Source organism: Bos taurus, chromosome 3, assembly GCF_002263795.3.
Source record: "Bos taurus isolate L1 Dominette 01449 registration number 42190680 breed Hereford chromosome 3, ARS-UCD2.0, whole genome shotgun sequence".
Lineage (NCBI taxonomy): Eukaryota > Metazoa > Chordata > Mammalia > Artiodactyla > Bovidae > Bos > Bos taurus.
The window spans coordinates 106,470,077-106,492,536 of NC_037330.1; the positions used below are offsets into that span (position 1 = coordinate 106,470,077).

General features: G+C 44.0%; 1 protein-coding gene across 1 annotated transcript in view; it reads left to right on the forward strand.

Moving 5' to 3' along the window:
- Window positions 1-22,460, forward strand: part of LOC132344937 (uncharacterized) — a 23,666-nt gene continuing 1,206 nt past the window's right edge. The window contains exon 1 of the mRNA XM_059885190.1: window positions 1-22,268. Coding sequence (XP_059741173.1) covers window positions 13,975-14,883 — 909 coding nt within the window. The 5' untranslated portion in view covers window positions 1-13,974 and the 3' untranslated portion in view covers window positions 14,884-22,268. The remainder of the gene's footprint in view (window positions 22,269-22,460) is intronic.

The following is a 22,460-nucleotide window of genomic DNA, read 5'->3' on the forward strand; positions in this document are numbered from 1 at the left end:
GCAACTGCAGGGGGCTTGGAACACAGAAATCAGATGAGGCCCCCCGGTTTGCTCAGAACCTGCCAATGTCTTACCAGCCCACATAAAGTCCAAAGCGCTTGCCAGGCTTCAAGGCCCGACAAGATTGTCTCCCTATTCCCCGCCTCACCTCTGGTCCCATGTCATGGTAGTCATCCCATTGCCCTCCATCTTTTGCTACCCTGGCCTCTTTGCCACTCCTTGAAGACATTCTCTCTGCCCAAATGCTTGACTTCCAGACATCCACATGGCTCCTAGACATCCAGAAGTTGGCCCACTCTCTTCTGGTTTTTGCTGTAATATCACTTCGATGCAGCCTTCTCTGACAATCCCAGTTTATTTATTTATCAAAGAATTTTTTTGATGCGGACCATTTTTTGGTTGTCCTGAGTCTTCTTTGCTGTGAGAAGGCTTTCTCTGGTTGTGGCGAGCAGAGGCTACTCTTCACTGTGGGGCACGGGCTTCTCACTACGGTGGCTTCTCTCGTTGCAGAGCACAGCCTCTAGGTGCTTGGGCTTCAGTGGTTGCAGCATGCAGGCTCAGTAGTGTGGTGCATGGGCTTAGATGCTGTGCAACGTGTGGGATCTTCCTGGACCAGGGATCAAACCCATGTCCCCTGCATTGACAGGTGGATTCTTATCCACTATACCACCAGGGAAATCCCTGACAGCCCCGTTTTCAACTGCAAGTCCGCCTCAAGCCCCGTGCTCTGTCCCCTTCCATGCTCTATTTTTGGCCATCTTCATTACTTATGCTAAGACAAATACAAACTTTTTCTTATTTTGTTTATTATTCATCTCCCTCCCTTGAATGTAAGCTTCAGGAGGCAGGGAGGTCTGTGTGTGCATGTGTGTGGTTGCTCCATCCTTGGTACCTACAATGGTGGTAGTATTAGAACGCAGGAGCCACTTAATAAATATTTGCTGAGTTAATAATAACAGTAGCTAAAGTATTTACTGAGTGCCAGACGCTGTTTCAAAAATACTTTTCACATATCATCTCAATTCATTTTTGCCATAGTTTCATGAGCAAATCCTAATATCCCCATAGACAGATATGGAAACTGAAGCACAGAGCTATTATGGTGCTTGCTAGTATGTGTTGAGGCCAGAATTTTAATCCAGATAGCTGACTCCAGATATTGACTTCTTAGCCACTCTGCTATATTGCTCTCAAATGAATGAATTAATAAATGAAAAAAAAATGAATGAGTTATTATTGCAACCACAGCAGAAACAATGAAGTTTAGAATCAGACAGAAGTAGGGTAAAATGCCAGATTTTCTGTGTACTAGATTACAAGATTTGGATAGGTTTCTTATCTTCTCTAAATCTCAGGGTCTTATGGGCCCAAATGGGAAGATCTACCAAATGTTTGCTGTTTCAGCCGTTTTGTTATACTGGACCTGTTTTTCACGTCGACTCAATGGTCATAAATTTGAGCAAACTCCAGGAGACAGTGGAAGACAGAGGAGCCTGGTGTGCTCCAGTCCACAGGGTCCAAGAGTCCTCACACCAGGCGGAACACCTGTTTTCAGTCAATCACTGCCCTCTAGTGGTCAGTCAAAATAACTCATACCTTCTATGTGAAACACAGTCCTAGTGTAGACCCAAAGCCAGTAGTTTCTGCAGGTAAAATAGTCCAGGGTTCTTGATTCCTTTGGTGTCCTAGATCCTATTAGTCTTCAGGGGCTAAGTGAGGATCAGGCTTCCCCAAAGGGAAGCAGAAAGGACTAGCCCAGATGGGTCTCTGAATGGCAGATTGACTCCAAGGACATGATCCTCATGAAAAATAAGTCACCCTAGGGACTTCCCTGGTGGTCCAGCACCTAAGACACGACCTCCCAAAACAGGGGGGCCAAGTTCAGTCCCAGATCAGGGAACTAGATCCTACTTGTCACAACTAAGAGTTAGCATCCTAAACGAAAACATCCCACATGCCACGACTCAAGATCCTGCATGCCACGACAAAGACGGAAGATCCTGCAGGCTGCAGCTAAGACCCAGTGCAGCCGAATTAATAAAAATACATATTTTGAAATAGATAAATAAAATAAGTTATCCAAGCTCTCCATCCAAACGTGTGTGTGCTCCGTAGCTCAGTCATAATCTACTCTTTGTGACCCCATGGACTGCAGCCTGCCAGGCTCCTCGGTCCATGGAATTTTCCAGGCAAGAATATTTGAATGGGTTGTCACTTCCTATTCCAGGGAATCTTCCCCACCCAGGGATCAAACCCACATCTCTTGTGTCTCCTGCTTTGGCAGGTGTATTCTTTACCACTGCACCCCCTGGGAAGCCCCATCCAAACAAACACACAAAAAATTGTGGCAGGTTTTACAGTTGAGTTTCTCAGACCTTCCAAGAACATATTCTACGTAAATGACAGTTAATTTTATGTTAACGTGGCTGGGCCACAGGATATACAGACATTTGGTCAGATATTATTCTGGGTGTGTCTGTGAGAGTATTTTGGGATGAGATTATCATTGGAATTGGTAGATGGAGTCAGCAAATTGCTCTGCATAATGCAGGTGGGCCTCATCCAATCAGGTGAAGGCTTACCTGAGCAAAAGTTCTGAGTAAGAGGGAACTTGGCCTGTCTGACGGGTGGGCTGGGCCATAGGCCTTTTTCAGCCTCCAGAGTCAAACTAAAATGTCAGATCTTTCTGGGTCTCAAGCCTGCTCCTTTTAGACTGGAACTTATACTATTGATTGTTCTGGTTCTCAGGCCTTCAGACTCAGAGTGAAGCCACCAGCAGCTTTCCTGGGTCTCCTGCTTCCCAACTGCAGGTCTTAGGACTTCTCAGTCTCCACAATCATGTGAGCCAATTACTAATAATAAATCTCTTCCTCTCCTTAAAGATAGATAGATGCAGATAGATAGGTACAGACACACACACTGTCATACATACTATCGGTTCTCTTTCTCTTTCTCTAGAGAACCCTGATTATTTTATGCAAACTGTTTTAGGAGATGGAATAAAAGGAAACTACCTAACTCATTTTCTAGTGTCAGTGTGACCTCGACAGCAGACCAAGGCAAGGTACGTAGGGGCAAGAACGCCAGAGAATAAGCCTAATTGTAATTACAAGATGCAAAAATCCTATATAATAAAACAGAAAGCAGAATCCATATTGTACAAACATATAGAAACATATAGTAGGGTTTAGCCAAAAAAGTGAGGGTAGTTTAACACCAGAAAAAAATTCCTATATTCTGAACCTTAATATACTAAGAGATAAAAAGCATATTGAAAAAGCCCCTGATGCTGGGAAAGATTAAAGGTGGGAAGAGAAGGGGACAACAGAGGATGAGATGGTTGGATGGTATCACCAACTCAATGGACATGAATTTGAGCAAGCTCTAGGAGTTGGTGATGGACAGGGAAGCCTGGCATTCTGCAGTCTATGGGGTTGCAAAGAGTCAAACGTGACTGAGTGACTGAAAAAGCATATGATCACTTTAATAAATGTGTAAAAATAATTTGATGAAATCATTCATTTTTTAAAAAATCTTAGCAAATTAGGATTAATATGGTAATAAGTCAACCTGATAAGATATTCAATAAACATGTAGACATTTTACTTAAGGGTGAAACTCTAGCATTCTAGAATAAAGATAAAAAATGAGATAAGAATGCTCTTTACTCTCAACTTTACTGAAACTTTTAGCTAAATGTAGTAAAAGAAAAGAAGAGGTTTAGAAAATAGAAAGGAAGAATTAACTCCATCCTTATATGCATACGGTTTATTCTCTTTCCAGTAAATAAAGGAATCTGCGTGTAAAGTATTAGAACGAATAAGAGTTTTTAGCAGAATTGTTGAATACTAGATGGCAACCCACTCCAGTGCTCTTGCCTGGAAAATCCCATGGACGGAGGAGCCTGGAAGGCCACAGTCCATGGGGTCGCTGAGGGTCAGACACGACTGAGCAACTTCACTTTCACTTTTCACTTTCATGCATTGGAGAAGGAAATGGCAACCCACTCCAGTGTTCTTGCCTGGAGAATCCCAGGGACGGGGGAGCCTGGTGGGCTGCCGTCTATGGGGTCGCACAGAGTCGGACACGACTGAAGTGACTTAGCAGCAGCAGCAGCACAGCATCCTACATAAATCAATGACATTTTATTGAATGCTTACTGGATTACCAACAGGAAACAAGAAAATGTAATTAAAAGGATACCATTTCCTATAGCAACAAAAATTACAAGGCATCTAAGAATATATATACAAAAATTTCTAGATTTTTTTTTCAGAAAACTGTAAAACTTTTCTTAATGTAAAGAAATATGAAACTAAATGTACTCTTATGTTTAGTTTAATAATAATTTAATAATTTAACAATTGTTCTCCTGGACATTTACTCAACTGAGCTGAAAAGACGTCCACACAGGTGTTTATAGCAGCTTTATTCATAATTGCCAAAACTTGCAAATAACCAATTTGTCCTTTAGCAGGTGAATGGATAAAGTGTGGTACATCCAGCCAATAGAATATTATTCAGCTCTAAAAGGAAATGAGCTGTCAAGTTATGAAAAGACACGGAGAAAACTTAAACGTGTAGCGTTGCTAAGTGGAAGAAGTTAATTTGAAAAGGTACAAACCGTATGACTTTCTGGAAAAGGTAAAACTATGAAGACAGTAAAAATCAATGGTTGTAAGGTGTCGGGCAGAAGCAGCTGGGGAGAGGCAGAGACCAGAGGATTTTTAGCACAGTGTAACTTCGATCCATGGGGTCGCAAAGAGTCGGACACGACTGAGCGACTGAACTGACTGACTGACTGAACTGAACTGCTCTGTATGATCACGGTGGATATATATCATGCATTTGTCCAAGTCCATAAAATGTACAAGGCGAAGGGCGAACCGCTTAGGCTTCCCTGATTGCTCAGTGGTCAAAAATCCGCCTGCCAATGCAGGAGGTACGGGTTCAATCACTAATCCTGGAGGATCCCACAAGCCATGGAGCACCTGAGCCCATGCGCCGCAACTGCTGAGCCTGTGCTCTAGAGCCTTGGAGCCACAACTACTGAAGCCCTCCCACCCTAGAGCCTGTGCTCCGCAACAAGAGAAGTGTTTGGATTAGTACGGTAATAAGTCGACCTGATAAGAAGCCTAAACACAGTGACTAGAGAGTAGCCCAACTAGAGAAAAGCCCTCACAGCAATGAGGACCAGCACGATCAAAAATAAATGAATAAACAAACATTTTTTTAAAAGCAGTGAACCCTCATGTAAACTATGGATTTCGGATGATAGTAATGTGTCAATGTAGGTCCACTGATTGTTACAAATGGACCCCTCTGGTGGGGAATGTGCAGATGGGCAGGATGTTGATACTGGAGGAAGCTGTGCATGCAGGGAGGCAAAGAATGTTTGCGAACTCTCTGTACTTTCCATTCAATTTTGCAGTGAACCTAAGTTACTTTTAAAAAAATAAAGTCTATTTTAAAACATAAAGGGAGGAACTTCCCTGGTAGTCCAGTGGCTAAGACTCCCAATGCAGGAGGCCCAGGGTTCCATCTCTGGTGAGGGAAATAGGTCCCATGTTCTGCAACTGAAAAAAAAAGAAGGTCCTGCATGCCACAGTGAAGATCGAAGATCCCACGTGCCACACTAAGCCCTGGTGCAGCCCAATAAATAATATTTTTTAAAGTAAAGGAAGATCTATATAAATGGAAATATATTATTTGTTCATGGATGGGATTTGCTCATAGAATAAAGATGCCAGGTAACTTGCAAGTAAATCTATGATCTCACATCTGTTCCAGTCAAAAATCTAACAAGGTTTTTCATGGATCTAGACAAAGTGATTCCAAATCCATATGGAGGATAAAGATTCAAGAATAGTCAAGAAAATACCAAAAAGGAAAGGAAAGAAGGAATAAAGAGAGAAGGGGGGAAACAAAAGAAAAAATAGCTAGAAATAAAGGAAATACTAACTGGCACCCCATTCCAGTACTCTTGCCTGGAAAATCCCATGGACAGAGGAGCCTGGTGGGCGGCCGTCTATGGGGTTGCATAGAGTCGGACACGACTGAAGAGACTTAGCAGCAGCAGCAGCAACAGCAACGCAAATTAAAATGGCACAACCATCAGATAGGTAAAAGTCAAAGGTGGAAAATAACCAGGGCTTGGAATACTCACAAGCTGCCAGTGGGAATGTAACTGATACCACTGACTATATTGTGAAAAGTTATATTTCCTACAACCCAGCAAAGGTATGCCTTAGAGAAATTCTCCCCAAATGGGCCCCAGCAAACTGTCAAGGCTGTTCCTGGGAGCACTGCTTGAGTGAGAAAAAAGAGAAACATTTTATCACCAATAATGCCCACCAGTAGAAAAATAAATTATAGTATGTTCCTCCAATAAAAGATAACCGAGGAGCTAAAAATAAATGAACCAGATCTATACGTATCAATATCATGCTGAGCAAGTAAACAAGGTGCAGAAATATACCTGCAGTGTGAAATCACTTAGGAAAATATTTTAAAATCACGTTTCTTTTTTTTTTTTACTGAGATAAAAGTCACACAACAAAATTTACCATATTAACCATTTTAAAGTGAACATTCAGTGATTTTTATTCTATTTACAGAGTTATGCAACCATCATCACCATCTCAGTCGTGTCCAACTCTTCGCAACCCCATGGACTGCAGCCTACCAGGCTCCTCTGTCCATGGGATTTTCCCATGGACAGAGGGATTTACCAGGGATTTACCATGGGATTTACCAGGGACGGGGGAGCCTACTGGGCTGCCATCTATGGAGTCACACAGAGTTGGACACGACTGAAGCGACTTAGCAGCAGCAGCAGCAGCAGCAGTAACAGCATCACCATCTACTTCCAGAACATTTTTATAACCCCAAAAAGAAACTCCATACCCGTTGAAAAGTTACTTGTCCCTCCTCCTTCCTCCCCACCTGGTCTCTGGCCACAGATCAGTTCAGTTCAGTTCTGTCGCTCAGTCGTGTCTGACTCTTTGCGACCCCATGGACTGCAGCACATCAGGCTTCCCTGTCCATCACCAACTCCCACAGCTTGCTCAAACTCATGTTCATTGAGTCAGTGATGCCATCCAACCATCTCATCCTCTGTCGTCCCCTTCTCCTCCTGCCCTCAATCTTTCCCTGCATCAGAGTCTTGTGCAGTGAGTCAGTTCTTCACATCAGGTGGCCAAAGTACTAGAGCTTCAGCTTCAGCATCAGTCTTTCCAGTGAATATTCAGGGCTGATTTCCTTTAGGATGGACTGGTTTGATCCACAGTTCATCTGTTTTCTGCATCTGTGGACTTACCTGTAGATAAGAAATCATATAATATGTGGCCCTTTCTGTCTGGCCTCTTTCACTGATAATGTTTTCAAGGCTGGTCCGTGTTAGCATGGTAGCGGTGCTTTTTTTCTTATTGTTTAATAATATTCCATCATATGGACATACCACACTAGTTTATTTGTTCATCAGTTGATACACATTTGGGTTGTTTTCCACTTTGGGGCTGTTGTGAATAGTCCTGCTATCAACATTCTGTTTTGTGCATTGAAACAGCTTAGGAGGATACACATTAGATTAATAATAACAACTGTGCCTGGGAATGAAAGGGAGGAAGGCAAATTGCACCAGAGAGGGGAACAGAGTGACCTTCAGCTTTATCTGTGATGTTCTACTTATTTTATACAAAAAAATCTATCTGAAGCAAAAATGTTAATAGTTGGTTATGAGCACAGGGGTTTTCAGTACTTTCTTCTCTGGGCTTTTCTGAAATATTCTTAAATGTTTCAAAGAAAAAGAACTTCTGGCATCAGGGGGCTGTGGGGGAGGCCAGTAAAAGCAAACACTGAGGGGTGGAGAGAGGCCAGGAGGAGGCCCAGCCTAGGGTCAGGAAGAAGTGACTGGAGGCCCACAGAAGCCTGGGGCAGAAGCCCCTCACCCCTCCTGCAGGTCTCTCCTGGGCCCTCCAGGGAAAGAGCTCAGATCTGGTCTCTAAGACCCCTGGAGAGAGAGTTTGAGATGCCCCCTCTTCCTTCCTTCTTAGCCACACTTCTGGAAGGAATCTCCATACTGGAATCCCACTCCCTTGTCCCCCAAATTCCTCAGGCTCCCACTTGGGACTTCCCTATGGCTTCCCTGGTGGCTCAGGTGGTAAAGAATCTGTCTGCCATGCAAGAGACCTGGGTTTGATCCCTGGGTTGGGAAGATCCCCTGGAGAAGGGAATGGCTACCCACTCCAGTGTTCTTGCCAGGAGAATCCCATGGACATACAAGCCTGGTGGGCTACAGTCCATGGAGTCACAAAGAGTTGGACGCGACTGAGCAACTCACACTTTCACTTTCAACTCGGCACCAGCTAATTATGATGCCCAGTGCACAGTGGGAATGTGGGGTACTTTGTTAAAAGACTGGTGAACTGGTGAGGAGCAATTCCTAACTCCACAAAGGCAGCCCCAGCTGGGCAATATCAGCATACAAGAGCCTCTATCACCGGATTCATTCATGCTCTCCTGCATCTTTAATTCAGATGAGTGCTTAGTACGAGCCTGGTGCTATGTTAGCTGCTGGGCTTACAGTGGTGAGCAAGGCACATTCAGCTTCAAGAAGCCTACCTTCTAGCAGAAGCCTCGGATTTAATCCCAGACGCAAAATGGGAAATGCTATGAAGGCCAAACAGGGGGCCCTGAGAAATAATCACTGCGAGCCCCTGACCACAAGATGCCCCCCACAAAAAAATGGCACTAGAGTGGAGGTCTAAGGGATGTTGCTGGTGTTGTTCACTTGTTCAGCTGTGTCTGACTCTTTGCAGCTCCATGGACTGCAGCACACCAGACTTCCCTGTCCATCACCAACTCCCACAGTTTGCTCAAACTCATGTCCATCGAGCTGGTGATGCCATCCAACATCTCATCCTCTGTCGCTCCCTTCTCCTGCCCTTGATAGTGGATGTTATCTTAGCCAAAGAGGGGTGGGGGCAGTGGTGTGGGGGTGAGGCACAGGCCTAGTAGATAAGTGGGTGACGTCTTCAAGGACCTGCAGGCCAGCCCAGCTAGAGCCAGGGAGGGAGGGACAAGAGGCCAGATGAGACTGGAGAAGGGCCTTCATGGGCCTCCACCTGTACTCTCTGCCTTACATTTTTTCTTTCGTCGGCTCCCTTTGTATCCTTACCCTAGGCAAAAATATTCATGACATCAAAGGATTGGCATACCACGTATTTTTCCTAATACACAGTAGAAAAATTTTAAAAATGTTCCTCCCTGTCCCACCTAAAATCACCCCCTTTCCCATATGAGTTTGGAAAATACCATTTTATCAACAGCTCTATCTTAAGAGCCATGGGAAAACTTTAACAGTATTTTGACTGGGCGAGGCCAATAACATGGTCTCATTTACATATTTTTAAACGGATTCTGGCTGCCAAGTGCAGGGTGTATGGCAGGGCCTCCTGAAGGAGACAGAGGAGGAGGCAGGCCTCCAGGGAAGAGCCATGGGGACCTGAGGGGAGAGGGAGCTGGCCCTGCCCACCAGCGCCCACATGAGCCTCTCCCTTCACCCAAACCAAAAATCTCTTTTCTTTTATCTCCCTGTGCTGATTCAAGGTTTTCCCAGATAAGTAGGCTCTTCTGTGATCCTACCATTTCATATCAGCCCCAGAATTCTGGACTACTTGTTCATGAGAGCCCAGCTTCCTGGACTGGTTCAGGCTGATCACAGTTAGGACTCTGGGGTCACGTCTAATCAGGCCCTATGGTCTCCAGTTCAAAAACAAGAGACTGATCACTCTGCATGTTCAGGAACTAAGGTTCCATGGTTTCTATTACCTATATCTTGATGGCAAAAGGAGAAGAGGGAGACAGAGGATGAGATGGTTGGATGGCATCACCAACTCAATGGACATGAGTTTGAGCAAACTCCAGGAGATAGTGGAGGACAGAGGAGCCTGGCGTGTTGCAATCCATGGGGTCACAAAGAGCTGGACACAACGTAGCAACTGAATAACAACAATATCTTGATGACTCAGGCCCTGCCCTTAACCACTGGACCACATTGCTTCATTCATCCTCATGCCCTACCCTCCATCTCCTGACGGCCTCACTCAAAAGCCTTCTACCTTCTGGAAGACTTGACTCTCTCTGCCATTGCCTCCCTGAGGGGCTGTCTGCTCATCCTCCCACTCCTTCTAGAAGTGACCTGTCCTCATTGCTGCTGAAAAACCATGGCTCCTCAAGTCTCCTTTAAAACAAAACTGCCGTCCATGCCTCCAGTTCGTTAACTATTGGATTGGGAAGGGAGGAGCTTCTCCGATGGCTCAGCAGGTAAAGCATCTGCCTGCAACACAGGAGATGCAGGAGACTGGGGTTCGATCCCTGACTCAGGAAGATCCCCTGGAGTAGAAAATGACAACCCGCTCCAGCATTCTTACCTGAAAAATTCCATGGACAGAGGAGCCTGGCAGGCCATAGTCCACGGAGTCACCCGAGAGTCACACGAGTCGGACATGATTGGAACAACTGAGCACCGCACACAGAGAAGGAGGATGCTCCGTAACACCTTCTGCTAAAAACCAGAAATCAGGTGGTGAGCAAGACTGACAACCTGGCATTCCTGGGCAGTGGGGGAGGAGGCCTTTCCAGTATAGCTGCAGGAAGAAGGGAAGGGAGAGAGTTCTGAGCTGAAGATATCAAAAAGTTGGAACTATAATGGAAGGTGAAATTAAAAGATGCTTCCTCCTTGGAAGAAAAGCTATGACAAACCTAGACGGTATATTAAAAAGCAGAGATATCACTTTGCCGACAAAGGTCCGTATAGTCAAAGCTATGGTTTTTCCAGTAGTCATGTATGAATGTGAGAGTTGGACCATGAAGAAGGCTGAGTGCAAAAGAATGGTTGCTTTCGAATTGTGGTGCTGGAGAAAACTCTTGAGAATCCCTTGATAGCAAGGAGATCAAACCAGTCAATCTTAAAGGAAATCAACCCTGAATATTCATTGGAAGGACTGATGCTGAAACTGAAGCTCTAATATTTTGGCCACCTGAAGCAAAGAGCTGACTCATTGGAAAAGACCTTGATGCTGGGTATGGCATGAAGTCACTTTAAGATCTGGCCCTCTCTTGGACTTCCCTGATGGTCCAGTGGTTAAGAATCCACCTTGCAATGCAAGAAATAAGGGTTCAATCCCTGGTCAGGGAACCAAGATCCTGCACGCTGTGGAGCAACTAAACCCACACACTGAAACTATTAAGCCAGGGCACTACAGCCAGAGAGAGTTCGAAAGATCCCTCATGACCCATGAAGATCCTATGTACTGCAACTGCAACCAACACAGTCAAAAAAATAGATCTTGTCCTCTGTCCATATATCCAGCTTTTGTTTGTTTGTTTGTCTGTTTTATTCATGGCTGTGCTGGGTCTTCATTTTTGCGCGGCATGTGGGATCCTCCTGGACTAGAGATCGAACCTTTGTCTCCTTCATTGGCAGGTGGATTCTTCACCACTGAGCCATGAGGGAAGCCCAGATTGATCTGTTATTGTTGCTGTTATCTTGTCGATAAGTCATGTCCAATTCTTTGCAATCCCATGAACTGTAGCCTGTCAGATTCCTCTGTGCGTGGGATTTCCCAGGCAAGAATACTGGAGTGGATTGCCGTTTCCTACTCTGGAGAATGGAGAATCTTCCCAACCCAGGGATGGACCTAGAGTCTCTTGTTTGGCAGGCAGATTCTTTCCCACTGCGACACCTATCGACACTGCGACACTGGGAAGCCCTACCCAGTTTTTTTAAGGTATGTCCATTTTCATTTCCTCTCAGTTGTTTTTTTTTTCTTTTTTCTCCATACCTTTCACCTTGTGGGATTTTAATTCCCTGACCAGGGATCGAACCCACATCCCTTACAGTGGAAACTCAGAGTGTTGACCACTGGACCCCCAGGGAAGCCCCACATATACCCTGCCATTTCATCGTTTTATTTCCTGCCATTCTCATCATCCTGAAAAGTTTTCAACATTAAACCACTCATAATTCTCTCAACAGATTTCCTCCGCAGCTCTTTGCATAGACCCTCTGCATGGAATGTCTTCTGCTAAGGATCCCATTTGCTTTCTAAATGCCATTTACTTAGTTCAAAGCCAGGCTCAGTCACCTCCCAAATAAAGACATGGAAATGTCAATAACCATATGAAAAGGCAGTAACCCTAGTAGCATCAACAGCACAACAAAGAGATACCATTTTGCCTATCAGCTTGAGGAAAATGTTTTAAATTGATAACATTCAGAACTGGCACAGATGCAGAGAACTGGGCCTTTTCATACATTTCTCTTGGGAGACTGAATTAAAGAAAGCTTTTAGAAAACCCTGGTAGTGCCTCTTAAAACTTAAAATACATGTACTCGTTGACCCTTGTAATCCTTTTGAGACTCTGTTCAGTCAAATTAAAAGCCCTGCTAATTAAGGTCAAGTTTTTTATGCAATATTTTATCATGGCTCCAACCTGGAACGGAGAAGGCAATGGCACCCCACTCCAGTACTCTTGCCTGGAAAATCCCATGGATGGAGGAGCCTGGTGGGCTGCTGTCTTTGGGGTCACTAGGAGTCAGACACGACTGAGCAACTTCACTTTCAGTTTTCACTTTCATGCATTGGAGAAGGAAATGGCAACCCACTCCAGTGTTCTTGCCTGGAGAATCCCAGGGATGGAGGAGCCTGGTGGGCTGCCTTCTATGGGGTCGAGCAGAGTCGGACACGACTGAAGCGACTTAGCAGCAGCAGCCAACCTGGAAACACTGTGTGTTTGTGGGTAGAGAATGTTTGAGGAATTATGGTTCACTCTTATTGACAAGGAGTAAGTTAGATCTACCTGGGTTGATCTGTGTATGACAGGTCACACATGACACAGTGCTAAGTAGATACACATTTGTGTGACCACAGAGAGAAAGTATAGAAGGAATTCACAAAACCATGATTCCACTGGGGAGAGGGAAATTTGCCTTCATCTTTATTCTGTTCCTTACAATTTGGCTTATTTCAATAAGCAAGCATTGCTCTTCAGTTTGAAATGATAAGTAGGTATAGCAGAAACAAAGAGAAGGGCCCAGCTGCCCCCTTTTGGAGAGAACTTTTCTCTTTTTAGTTAGTCAGTTACACCCATCTTGGACTTACACTGTGTCTTCTCCAAGGCATTTACCGTACTGTGACGAAATGTATATGTTTGTGTGCCTACTTATACTATTCATCTCTGCTCCCCATATCCAGCTTATAATAGGTATCAAGCAATTACTGGGTGGATGGATGCATGGATGGATGGCTGGAAGGATGAATAGGCAAGTTACTTCTGTCTTATGATCTGCCCAACATGGTACGTGTGCCTAATTTAGAGATCATTGTCCATTCATTTCTGGATTTTTTTATTTCTTATGCCTTTATCATTTCTTTCACTAGACTATGAGCCACTCAAAGACAGGGTCTGTGTCTCCTCCACAGTAGCTACTCTTGCAGAACCAAAGCTCTACACACATGAGTGTGCTATTGAGTTCTCATAACAATTCTTTGAGGCCAGACCCTCTTACATATATCCCAGCTTCACTGAGCTACAATTCACAACTCATGCAATTCACCCGTTTAAAGTGTGCAATTTAATTGTTTTGAGTATAGAGTTGTGCAACCATCATCACAATCAAGTCTAGAATATTTTTCATCACCCCAAAATGAAACCCCTTATCCCTTAGCAGTCATCCCCCATTTCCTCCCACCCACCTCCATCTCCTAGCCCTAGATACCACCAATGCACTTTCTGTCTCTACGGATTTGCTTCTTCTGGACATTTCATGTAAATGAAATCCTACAATATGGTGTCTTTTGTGACTGGTTCTTTCACTTAGCATGATGTTTTCAAGGTTCTTTCATGTTGTAGCATGTAACAGTACATTATTACTATTTTTTTATTATTATCTGAATAATATTGAATTGTATGGATATTCCAAGGGCCTGGGCCCTGGGCAGAGCAGAGTGGTGGTGGGTAGGCACAACAGTATATAGCTTCTCAAATTTTAATGGCGATCTTGATAAAATGCAGATTCTAGTACTCTTGCCTGGAAAATCCCATGGGCGGAAGAGCCTGGTAGGCTGCAGTCCATGGGGTCTCGAAGAGTCGGACACGACTGAGCAACTTCACTTTCACTTTTCACTTTCATGCATTGGAGAAGGAAATGGCAACCCACTCCAGTGTTCTTGCCTGGAGAATCCCAGGGACGGGGGAGCCTGGTGGGCTGCTGTCTCTTGGGTCGCACAGAGTCGGACACGACTGAATCGACTTAGCAGCAGCAGCAGTTCAGTAGGCAGGGAGTGGGGCTTGAGGTGCTACATTGCTAGGAAGCTCTCAGGTGTTATTGAGAGATACAGAGGATTTCTACCCATTGGGCAGGGAAATTGGGTTCTTTCTCATACAAGGCATCCACATGCCTTTAATCCCGTTAGCCACCAAGATCACCTCTTTTTGTGGGTGAGTGGTGGGTGGGTGAGTTCTTTCCAAAATCAGAGATATCAAATGAGGAGTCAGCATGTACATGTGTCCTTGGTCGCTCAGTCATGTCTGACTCCTTGCAGCGCTATGGACTGTAGCCCACCAGGCTCCTCTGTCCATGGGATTCTCCAGGCGAGAATACTGGAGTGGGTTACCATGCCCTCCTCTGGGGAATCTTCCCTATCCAGGGATCAAACTCATGTCTCTGGCATTGCAGGTGGATTCTTTACCACTGAGCCACCAGAGAAACCCATTGCTGGACACGTTTCTTGTCAACACAAAATAATCAGTGTGTGTGAACTGCTTTGTCAACCTCAGGGGTCATCCACAAGAGACAGGATTGTTGAGAATCTATAACATGTGTTCTGTCTGTTAGTCCTTCAAGAAGCAGACACTAAGATGGGGTTAAGTATGCAAGAGATTTATCAGGAAAATGTCAATGAAGGATAAAGGAGATGGGTGTGGAGAGCCTTCACACCAGGTTGCAGATCTGATACCTGCTGGGAGAGCAGGAAGGAAGGACTGGGTAGGAAGAGCTTCACACTACAGCTTTGAGAGAATCTTGGCTAGATAGATGGTGAGTCCTCAAGCCAAGGACACCCAGTAGAAGAGTCTCATACCAGGCAGCAATAGGCCAGCACTCATACCTCCACCACGTTTGTCATTGGCTGTGGCCCCTCGTGAACACCATGGTGGAGCCAAAGGGACAGCAGCTGTCAATCAAGTGCACCCCACAGCAGGCTCTCCAGAAGGAATTCGGTTGGCACATTTCCATGGCTCCCAGTGTCCCACCAGCTACCAGTGATCAGGCCACGGACAAGTCACTCATTCTCCCATGCCTCAGTTCCCTCATCTGCATATTGATGGATGATAGCGCTGACTTTCTATGACTGTTGTGAACATTAAGTGAAATAATGTGTGTAAGCCTCAATACACGTTAGTTACTGGGATTAGTATAGGCAGATTTTGGAGATAACGGTGGGTTCTGTTCCAGACCACTGCAATAAAGCAAGTCTCACGATAAAGCCAGTCACGTGAATTTTTTTGGTTTCTCAGTACATACAAAATATTTATTTTTACACTATACTGTAGTCAGATGTGCAATAGCATTATGTCTAAAAGAACAGTGCCAGGCGTTCCCTGATGGCCTAGTGGTTAGGATGCCAGGTGTTCACTGCCGTGGCCCAGGTTCGATTCCTGGCTGGGGAACTGAGATCCACCAAGCCCCACAGCGTGGCCAAAAATTCAAAAAAAGAAAGAAAAGAACAATATGCCTACCTTTAATCAAAAAGTACATTATTGCTAAGAAAAAAAGTACTTTATTGCTAAAAAATTGCTAACCATCAGCACATCATATAATCTTTTGGCCATAATGATATCAAAGATCACTGTTCACAGACCACCTTAACAAATACAATACTGATGAAAAAATGCGAAATATTGTGAGAATGGCCAACATGTGAAAGAGAGACGAAGTGAGCAAAGGCCATTGGAAAGATGGCACTGATAGGCTCGCTTGATGTAGGAGTGCCTTGAATCTTCAGTTTGTAAAAAACACAGTGTCTGCGAAAGCAAAGTGCAGTAAAATGAGATCTGCCTGTGCTATGCTAGATTGCACGAGATTTAGAGCAAGAAAAAACTTAGGCCTCAACCCACGCTTGTCAGTGTTTTGATCTTGGCCAGCTACTCTACAGAGTGTAGAGTAGTGCCTAGGGTGTAGAAAATACCACGTGGCATTAGCTATTAATGTCATTATTTCCAAATAATAGTCTTCATTGGATCAATTACTCCTGGGAAATGCTACACTCCAGAATGGTATTCAAAACCTCTGAAAGATTTCAACTTTATTTTGCAGTTCCCTTCCCTACCACACACACACACACACACACACACACACACTCCAAGTTCTAGCCTCACTGGGCCACTCATAGCAACCTTGAAAATGTCATGTTGTAATAATACAGTATTGTATTATCCACTGTCTACCAAACGCTCTTTGTATGCCTGGTACTGTGTACAAAGTTTATCTATATTATCTCATACATTTCTATTCTATCAGTGAGGAAACTGAGGCCCAAACTTCATTACTAAACAAGTAGATGTTTTATGCATCACTGGACTTTTGTCTGTCGAATGATTTCCTGGCCTCCATTCCATTTCTACCTTACAAAACACCACCTTCTGTTAAAGGTTCAGCTCCAGGAAGTTTTCCCTGGAAAGACAGAAAGGAAAGAACATCCTCCCTTTATTGGCAGATTCTACGTCCCTCTTCCTTAAAGGGCCGGCTGAGCCCATCACACGATGGAGGAGGCCCGCAGATGGGACGATGGTCCGAAGTTGTGCGTTTCGTCTTTTGCCTGAACCTAACCTCCATGATCTCAGAGACCCTGTCTGTGGATGAGGAAGGGTCTTCCTTCCTGAGAGGCAGAGCCTTTGTTGCTTATAGGAAATGGAGCTTTTGTAGGTGGAATGATCTCCTGCTGGGAGGATGGGGCTGGGTTTCCCCTGCTCTTACCCTCAAAAAGTTTCTAGATTCAAAGCACTTTTCACAAGTTCCATACACACACATATTTGGTTGCTTTTTTATCTCTCTCCTTCGTATGGGCAGGACATTCTGTGAATGTTTAGCTCACAGGTTGTCCCCAGCACCAGGAACAGAGCAAGCCTGACTCTTAGAAATGCCACATGACCTTGATTAAATGACAAATGAATGACTCCAGAAAGCAAAGCTCTGACATTCTGCTGTACTACAGAATCCTCAGTTGCAGAGACCTCCCCTGCAGCCATGTCGTCACCATGAAGTTTTTTTTTCCCTTCCTCCTCCCACCCTGGACTCATTCTTTCTCTTGACACATCATACCATCTATCAAGTTAGACCCGCTGAGAGTAAGTTCTGCCCCAGTGAAAAAAAAATCGCACCCCTTCCCATCCCAGCAAAGGTGCACTGATGTGCTCAGGCCTCCTTTCTGATCCCCAGTCTGGTCATTTGTGCAGCCTCTACCCATCTGACCAGACCCTGACCCAGTCCTGTTTGGATTTTGCAGGCCTGGAATCCAAAAGTCTCCTCTGGTGGCTTTGCGTCCCTCTAAGACTTATTATTAAGTGATATCCTTGTATTGACATGTGAGGAATCTAAATTTTTTTTCCCCATTTTCCCAGAATTCTTTTTTTATTTTCTTTGACTCTTATTCTCTCAGTTATCACATCTGACTAGTCACAGATTAGACTGACTAAATTTTTTTTTTAATCAAGTCACTTTCTCCATTGCCACGGCCACCACCTTAGTGGCCCTCACCTCCCAAGTCTCTTCCTTGCAATCACCCTCTAATCCTTTTATATTCTGTAGCCCAAAAGGGTTTTTTTTTAATTAGTTAATTTATTTGGCTGCATCTCATCTTAGCTGCAGACTTGGGATCTTCATTGTGCCATGCAAGATATTGCTTAGCGGCACAGACTCTGTGATTACGGCAGGCGGGCTTAGTTGCTCCATGGCATGTGGGATCTTAGCTCCCACATCAGGGATCCAACTTGTGTCCCCTGCATTGCAAGGTGGATTCGTAACCATGGGACTACCAGGGAAGTTCCCAAAAGGTTTTTTAAGAAATGTAATTTGAACCAAGGCAGCTCTCTCTTAAAATCCTTTAGCTCTGCCCTTTGATCTCAGGATAAAGTCCAAAACGGTTCAAATCTCCTAGAGCAGGCTGTCTTGTCCACCTCTCACAGCACCAGTCTGTCCTTCAGACTCCACTCCAGTCCATTCTTTCTCAGGGCCTTTGCACAAGCTGTTCTTCCTGTCTTCACTTAGGTAACTCTCCTCTCTTCTCAGTACAAATGTAGCTTGATAATAATAATTATCATTTACACAAGCGATTCATGTGTATTTATGTGTATTGTCATGAAAACCTTACTAAGTAAGCACCTTTATTAGTGTACTTTGCTGTTCAGTCACTAAGTTGTGTCCAGCTCTTTGCGACCCTATGGACTGCAGCACGCCAGGTCTTCTTATTCTTCACTCTCTCCCAGGGCTTGCTCAAACTCATGTCTATTGAGTCAGTGATGCCATCCAACCATCTCATCCTCTCTTATCCCCTTCTCCTGCCTGAAATCTTTCTCAGCATCAGGGTCTTTTCATATCAGGCTGCCAAAGTATTGGAGCTTCAGCTTCAGCATCAGTCCTTCCAAAGAACATTCAGAACTGATTTCCTTTAGGATTGACTGGTTTGATCTCCTTGAGGTCCAAGAGACTCTCAAGAGTCTTCTCCAGCACCACAGTTCAAAAGCATCAATTCCTTGGTGTTCAGCCTTCTTCATGGTCCAACTCTCACATCCATACAGGACTACTGGAAAAACCATAGCTTTGACTACAGACAAAGCATAGACAGACCTTTGTCAGCAAAGTGATGTCTCTGCTTTTTAATATGCTGTCTAGGTTGGTCATCACTTCTCTTTCAAGGAGCAAGTGTCTTTTAATTTCATGGCTGTAGTCACCACCCACAGTGATTCTGTAGCATGAGAAAATAAAGTCTGTCACTGTTTCCATTGTTTCCCCATCTATTTGCCATGAAGTGATGGGACCGATGCCATGATCTTAGTTTCTTGAATGTTGAGCCTTTTCATTCTCCTCTTTCACCTTCATCAAGAGGCTCTTTAGTTCTTCGCTTTCTGCCATTAGGGTGGTGTCATCTGCATATCTGAGGTTATTGATATTTCTTCCAGCAATCTTGATTCCAGCTTGAACTTCATCCAGCCTGGCATTTCTCATGATGTACTATGTATGTAAGTTAAATAAGCAGGGTAACAATATACAGCCTTGACGTATTCCTTTCCCAATTTTGAACCAGTCCAGCGTTCCATGTCCAATTCTAACTGTTGCTTCTCGACTTGCATACAGGTTTTCTCAGGAGACAGGTGAGGTGGTCCGGTATTCCCAGATCTAAGAATTTTCCACAGTTTGTTGTGATCCACACAGTCAAAGGCTTTCTCATAGTCAACAAAGCAGGAGTAGATGTTTTTCTGGAATTCCCCTGCTTTTTCTATGATCCAGTGGATGTTGGAAATTTGATCTCTGGGTCCTCTGTCTTTTCTAAATCCAGCTTGTACATCTGGAAGTTCTCGGTTCACACACTGTTGAAGCATATCTTGAAGGATTTTGAACAATTACTTTGCTAGCACATGAAATGAGTGCAACTGTGTGGTAATTTGAACATTTTTTGACATTGCTCTTCTTTGGGATTGGAATGAAAACTGACCTTTTCCAGTCCTGTGTCTACTGTTGAGTTTTCCAAATTTGCTGACATACTGAGTGCAGCACTTTAACCACATCATCTTTTAGGATTTGAAATAGTTCAGCTGCAATTCCATCACCTCCACTAGCTTTGTTCCTAAGGCCCACTGGACTTCACACTCCAGGATGTCTGGCTCTAGGTGAGTGATCACACCATCATGGTTATCATTAAGACATTTTTTTGTACAGTTCTTCTGTGTATTCTTGCCACCTCTTCTTAATATCTTTTTCTTCTGTTAGGTCCTTGCTGTTTCTGTCCTTTATCGAGCCCATCTCTGCATGAAATGTTCCCTTGGTATCTCTAATTTTCCTGAAGAGCTCTCCAGTTTTTCCCATTCTGTTGTTTTCCTCTATTTTTCTTTGTTGTTCACTTAGGGAGGCTCTATGTATCTTTGCTATTTTTTGGAACTCTGTATTCAGGTGGGTATATCTTTCCTTTTCTCCTTTGCCTTTCACCTCTTTTCTTTTCTCAGCTATTTGTAAGGCCTCCTCAGACAACCATTTTGCCTTTTTGCATTTCTTTTTCTTGGGGATGATTTTGATCACTGCCTCCTGTACCATGTTATGAAACTTCATCCATAGTTCTTCAGGCACTCTATCAGATCTAATCCCTTGAATCTATTTGTCACTTCCACTGTATTATCATAAGAGATTTGATTTAGGTCATGCCTGAATAGCATAGTGGTTTTCCCTACTTTCTTCAATTTAAGTCTGAATTTTGCAAGAAGGAGTTCATGATCTGAGCCACAATCAGCTCCCAGTCTTGTTTTTGCTGACTGTATAGCTCTATATCTCCTTCTTCAGCTGCAAAGAATATAATTACTCTGATTTTGGTGATGTCCATGTGTAGAGTCATCTCTTGTGTTGTTAAAAGAGGCTGTTTTCTTTGACCAGTGTGTTCTCTTGGCAAAACTCTGTTAGCCTTTGCCCTGCTCCATTTTGTACTCCAAGGCCAAACTTGCCTGTTATTTCAGGTATCCCTTGACTTCCTACTTTTGCATTCCAATCCCCTATGATGAAAAGGACTTTTTTTTTTTTTTGGTATTAGCTCTAGAAGGTCTTATAGATCTTCACAGAACTGTTCAACTTCAGTTTCTTTGGCATTAGTGGTGGGAGCATAGCCTTGGATTGCTGTGATGTTGAATGGTTTGCCTTTTCGTTTTTGAGATTGCACCCAAGTACTACATTTCAGATTCTTCTGTTGACTGTGAGGGCTACTCTGTTTCTTCTAAGAGATTCTTTCCCACAGTAGTAGATATAATGGTCATCTGAATTAAATTCGTCCATATCTGTCCATTTTAGTTCACTGATTCCTAAAATGTCAATGTTCACTCTTGCTGTCTCCTTTCACCACTTCCAATTTACTTTGATTCATGGACCTAACATTCCATGTTCCTGTATCATTGGACTTTACTTTCACCACCAGACAAATTCACAACTGGGGATCGTTTCCACTTTAGCTCAGCCTCTTCATTCCTTCTGGAGCTATTTCTCTGCTCTTCTCCAGTAGCATATTGGACATCTACTGACCTGGGGAGTTCATCTTTCAGTGTCGTATCTTTTTGCCTTTTCATACTGTTCATGGGGTTCTCAAGGCAAGAATGCTGAAGTGGTTTGCCATTCCCTTCTGCAGGGGACCATGTTTTGTCAGAACTCTCCACCATGACCGGTCCATCTTGGGTGGCCCTACATGGCATGGCTCATAATTTTACTAAGTTATACAAAGTTGTGATCTATGTGATCATTTTGGTTAGTTTTTTGTGTTTGTGGTTTTTATTCTGTCTGCCCTCTGATGGATGAGGATAAAAGGCTTGTGCAAGCTTCCTGATGGGAGGAACTGGCTGTGCAGAAAACTGGGTCTTGTTCTAGTGGGCAAGGCCATGCTCAGTAAATATTTAATCCAATTTTCTGCTGATGGATGGGGCTGTGTTCCCACCCTGAATTGCTCAGTCATATCTGACTCTGCGACCTCGTGGAGTATAGCCCACCAGGCTCCTCTGTCTATGGAATTCTCCAGGCATCAATACTGGAATGGGTTGCCATTCCCTTCCCCAGGGGATCTTCCCAACCTAGGGATTGAACACAGGTCTCCTGCATTGCAAGTGGATTCTTTACCGTCTGAAGCACCATGAAAGCCCATTAATTTGCTTACAGATTGGAAATCTGAGTCAGAGATGTAAACTAGCTTGTTCAAGGTCACACAGGTAGTAAGTTCCCCACTAGATAGCTACACAAGGTTAGGGACTATGCAAGCTTTGCTTATGGTATTCATTTGTTTAACAGATATTTATTATTTAGTATGTGCCATATAGGTACCGGTCCATGTTTCTGCTCTCATGAAGCATTCTTATAGTGGGAAACAAACCAAACAGGCAAACACATATGTGAATGACATGATTCCAGATAGTGAGCCTTGAAGACAAGAAGACAGAATGGTGTGCTGAGATGTACAGTGCTGGTAAGCTACTTTAAACGACTTGGTGGTCTAGGAAGGCTTCCCTCAGGAGGGGATCTATCTAAAGATGGAGTGCTCCATAAATGTTTCTTGATTTAATACACTACCTAGAGTATAAATGTCAAGAGGGAGAGAGGGACTTCATCTGCCTTGTCCGCCACGGTATCCACTAGCACCTTTATCTGGTGTTGACAT